At 36.8% G+C, this 5000-nt stretch overlaps 1 protein-coding gene across 1 annotated transcript in view; it reads left to right on the top strand.

Moving 5' to 3' along the window:
- The window catches only part of LOC138865037 (prolactin-releasing peptide receptor-like), a 29371-nt gene extending 25352 nt beyond the window's left edge, over positions 1-4019 (top strand). Inside the window, exons 6-7 of the mRNA XM_070134077.1 lie at positions 1794-2057; positions 2277-4019. Coding sequence (XP_069990178.1) covers positions 1794-2057; positions 2277-2627 — 615 coding nt within the window. The 3' untranslated portion in view covers positions 2628-4019. The remainder of the gene's footprint in view (positions 1-1793; positions 2058-2276) is intronic.
- The last annotated feature ends 981 nt before the right edge of the window (positions 4020-5000 follow it).

Raw genomic sequence — 5000 nt, 5'->3', positions numbered from 1 at the left:
GGGGGGGGTTAACTGATGAAGTTTCTCTACTTCAAAGTTATTTGGTGTTGTGTTGTTTTTGTTTATTTCTTAGTCTTTTAACGATGTTTGACATTTTCTGCCATACACTGAGTGGTTATCACCGAATAAAAGACTGAGAGGGGTTTGGACAGTCTGAGTTTGTGTCGCTGCTGACTACAGTTGCTATATCTGACTTTGTATTTACAGGGAATGATTCCATGACCATACATTAAGCATTTGAAACATTTAGGGATGGGATTTTTTTTTTTTCTTTTTTGTGTGTGTGTGTGTGGTATATCTTGTAGCTCGTGTGGCCTACAGCTATTTTTGTGGGCAATGGAACTTTAAAAGTTACTTTTAGGGATTTTGTGAGTAGCCATTTATTTTCTCCTGATACTTCATTTGGCTTATTTTTTTTCTATTTCTCTTATATGGGTGTCAGATCCCCATAAGATTTTAATTTTTCTTGGATCTCATAAATGTTTGTCTATTTCCACTAGGGAAATGGTACCATACGAGCACTCTTGATTTTTTATTAGAGGCTGGTTACTTACACTGGACTTCCCGGTTTCCAAGATTTGTTATCTCTTTCAAAGGTTCTATCATTTGTAAATCACTCACTTCGGACCTTATTGCTCTTCCATCTCCTAATGTCCGTAGCGATATTTCTATGATGTGTTTATGGAAAATTAATTTATTTATTGTTTCTTTTAGTTTTATTGGGTTGTTGAAGTCAGGAGTGATTTGTTTGCCAACTGGAATAGTACTACATTTTCTTGTGGGGTACCTTGTATTTCTGAAATGTGGATATGGGGTTCCGTGGTCTGTCTGCCGGTTTCTTCGTTTCCTGCTTGTATGGAGTATGGGTAATCTTCGCAGTCCCTCTCTCCGCCAAGTTGTAATTCGTTACATTGTTAATACCAGGATCATCACCTGGATCTAGTTCGAGAGTTGAATTCATAAGCTTTCACTTCACTAAGTTGGCAAGAACACGTGTTGATTGTTCGCACTGTCGTTTCAAACTGATGTTCACTCAATACTTTCGATTGGTTCTCAAATAAAATTCGTAACTCCCTGTTGAGTTTTTTTTCTTTTGGGCTCGTCATTCAACAGTCGGCCACCAGGGGCACTCAAATCGTAGGTATCATTCATATAATGATATGTATAAAACTTTAACTAAAGTACATCTTTGTATAAACTAAATTTTACTCCTATCCTAACATAAACAGAGGTAACTCATCGCCAGATCGCTCTAGAGGGCTGGTTCTGGTGTCATTTGGAAACCAAGGAAAAGGTTTCCATTTGGAGGCTAGATTTGACACCGACAATACTTTTCCCACAAGAAAGAAAATATTTCATATACAAAATATCTAGTCTATCATTTAAATCTATTATTTTGTCACACGGCATCCAGTTATCTCATCTTAAGCGATAAGAGAACATGTTTTCTAAGCTGCTTGGATTTTACTTAGAAAAACGGTAAGAAAGCAATAACTCGATTCAGTGGGATTTCTTGGGACTTCCAGAATTTACTTAACCCAAAACAACTCTCCTAAAATCATCAGCTTGCCAACTAACATGCATAGATTCAACCCTAATTCTAGTGGACTATCGCACTTCTTATATAGATTTTTTTTTTACTACATTTTGTAAGATTGCTATACATTTTTAAAGTAAAACTAAATGCACAGCAAAAACGATACAAGTTTTTTAAGGCACTGAGAAAGCAGTGTACTTTAATCTCATACTCATTAATACCAACACAACATTGCTAATAAATCATTATATCTCAGGTATTGTTGACGGTCGCTGCAATTATGCTGACATTCTTCGTCTGCCGTCTACCTCCCTGGATCTTCTTACTTGTGCCACAAGTGAACGATCACCAGAATGACCAAGGGAGACGAACGTACAGCTACATTCACTACAGTCTGCACACGTTGTCCTTGTGTGCCCCAGCCATCAATCCGTTCCTTTATGCTCTCCTGCAGCAGTCGTATCAGCATTATTTTCCGACAAACCTGCGCTGTGCGTTGTGGATTATTTCCATTAGTAAGGTACTATACATGCTACCTTGATCTAGATATTTCATTATCAATGTTAAGGATATCTCACATTTATAATAATTACATTCTGAAGTATTACTATTATCATTATAGTGATTATTATTATTGTCGTTGTCGTTACGATACTGATGGTATATATGATTATCTCAAAATTCCGTCTAATTTATAGTCTATTTTAATCTTTCTTCCCTATCCCTTCCCTCAACATAGCGATCGAAGCCAGTGACAGTGACCCCTGCGACCTTGCCTTCCTGCGGCACCCTCACCACCCTACCGGATGTCGCTGGTAACCCACCCTTCGCCCTCGACCTTCCCCGCCCACGACACCTGACATCACGCCACCTCGATCTCACCGACCGTCTGGCTATGCTCGAACACGAGGCCAAGTCAAGGCATGGGAAGCCGCAAACGAACCGCTGTCCAAACGCTACCTGGCATGTGAGGGATGTGAAGGATGGCTCGGGCAAAGAGCAAGGTAATCCCAGGCTCCCCACGGTCGAAGAGGAGTGGAGTATCGGCAGTGTGGGGTTGCGGGCGGGCCTCGTGGATGCTGTTGCATAGGTAACAGTATGGAGGGACGCACTTCACACTCATGCATCCTGCTAGTCTAGAAATTGAGAGCAAATTTTGCCTTTTATTATCGTGTTTCCATACATAATTTCGATATTCACGAAACTGCTTTCATTCATCAGGTTGAACTTAACATCTTTCTTAAGAAATATCACTATGAAAAGGAAGGAAAAGTGAAATTGGTATCTGATTTGATTTTCTTATAACTTTATATTGTCATATAGTATCTGTGAACGATATATATATATATATATATATATATATATATATTCATGTATATATATTTGTAAAATATATTTTACTAAATTATTGTTGCCAATATGTCGGGATATTTTCAAAATCATAATTAGTACACGATCCTTTCAAAATTTCTAGTCCCACATGACCTTGAATCTTAATCAAATTTATTTGAATACATTTTTAGTAGTGCCACCCCCACCTTGGGTTTTGGATTTGAATCTAATTTTGATGCCGGTAGCATGTCTCAAAGGTCCTAAGATTCATGGGGTGGATTGAATTTATTCCCATTAAGTGTGTATCGAATTACAGAGCTATAATAGAAACATGTTTAACTAATTTTTATCCAATGAACAAATAATGATTAGCAGATGGCATATCACAATGTAATTTTTAGCAATAAGCATTATAAGGAAAACAGGATATTCTCTTCTGCTAATTTCGGTCCAAAGGTTAACTAATTTTACACTTTCCCTTTGCCTACTATTTATAAATCAATAACCATTATGATGAACATGGTAAAAACAAATGTGAGACTAGTTCGAGAAAGTTAACCCCCATTTCTATTATTTACATTAACATTAAGAAATCAATCCTTCCCTTCTTGCTTTCATAATATTCCTTTCCTTCACTTTATTCTGGTTTATTGGTCCTTTTGCAATTCATTACTTGACCCAATCGGAATTGTCTCCAAATAATTTAATTACTGCATCCACAGAAAGAAAAGATGAATAAAAAAAAATAATAATAATATTTCCTATCAGCAAAGCTGGGGTTATGGTGTATGGCATTGCCAGACTTTCCCCAACCTTACTTCCACTCAGTGTTCGGGGCAAAAGTAAAGATTTGTCTGATTTATCGCAATGCAAAACATATGGATTCACAGTTATGTTAATTCACCAGTCACATGTTACAACCTCCAATGTCTGAGCAAATTTCATTTTTTAATATTAGCACTCAACTGTGTTCCGGTCGAAAGTCTGCGGCCAGGGTCCCGGGGCAAAGAACAGGGCCGGAACCTCAGGACCACATCCTTTTTAGGTGGGAAATGCCGTTTTCAAATATGAAACGCCCATTTTTCCCTTAACCTTGTTAACGTCAACAGCTGTAACGTCGTTTTAGTATAAATACACCCTATTAATTTGCTGAGTTAGTTATTCTTCGGCTCAAAATACTGAACATTTTTACGGGCCCCGGGGTCGTTGCCCGGTTACCCCCTTCCCCCTGTCGGCGGTGCTGCTTGTCTGACGTCAATAAACGCTAGGACAGAACTACTTGTTATTTTCCTCCATTGAATTGTTAACATTAAAACAAACCAACTATGTGATTATTAATGGGCCGGCGTTAGGTTTATGGCAACTGCATGCGATTCTCGCTGTTAGGAATACGGCACACATACAAACCAAACTAATGTAACATAGTCTAACCTAATTGAGCATCCATGCTATCATCTCGTGTTGAGATGCAGCCATCTTCTTTGTTTCAATAAGAGACATTTCTGCTGCACCAATAGTCACTTCCTTATCACAATTTACCCTATTAATGCTAACACTAAATTTTGCTACATTGATATGCCTTCAAAAAATAAAAATACATTAAGAAATGTTTGATGGGGTCCATACCTCTTTACAGTTATAAGCAATGCATCTTTCAGATGTGAAATCAGTATCGATCTCGACATATATATATATATATATATATATATATATATATATATATATATATATTTGCATATATATTTATATATATATATATATATATATATATATATATATATATATATGTATATGTATATATATATATTCATATATACATATTTATATATATATGTATATATATATATATATTTGTATATGTTTATATATATATATTTATACACACAAACACACACACATCAGAGGTGTTGTACCTTTACATAACAGACTGCCACACAGACACTGAGGAAGTAGATATCGAGAATCATCTACTCGTTAACCTCCCTGAGGTGAACGATGTAAATGCATTCGAAACAAAAATGAGTCATTCATATTATGCCAGCTTCACTGTCTCTCTTAAAGGCAAAGCACATGTAGCTGATGAATTTCTGAAGTCAGATTCCTTCCCCAGCCCCGTGAGAGTCTTTTTAAA

Source organism: Penaeus vannamei, chromosome 19 (assembly GCF_042767895.1).
Source record: "Penaeus vannamei isolate JL-2024 chromosome 19, ASM4276789v1, whole genome shotgun sequence".
NCBI lineage: Eukaryota > Metazoa > Arthropoda > Malacostraca > Decapoda > Penaeidae > Penaeus > Penaeus vannamei.
Note: the sequence above shows the minus strand (reverse complement) of the source record. Positions and strands in the feature narration are given on the sequence as shown.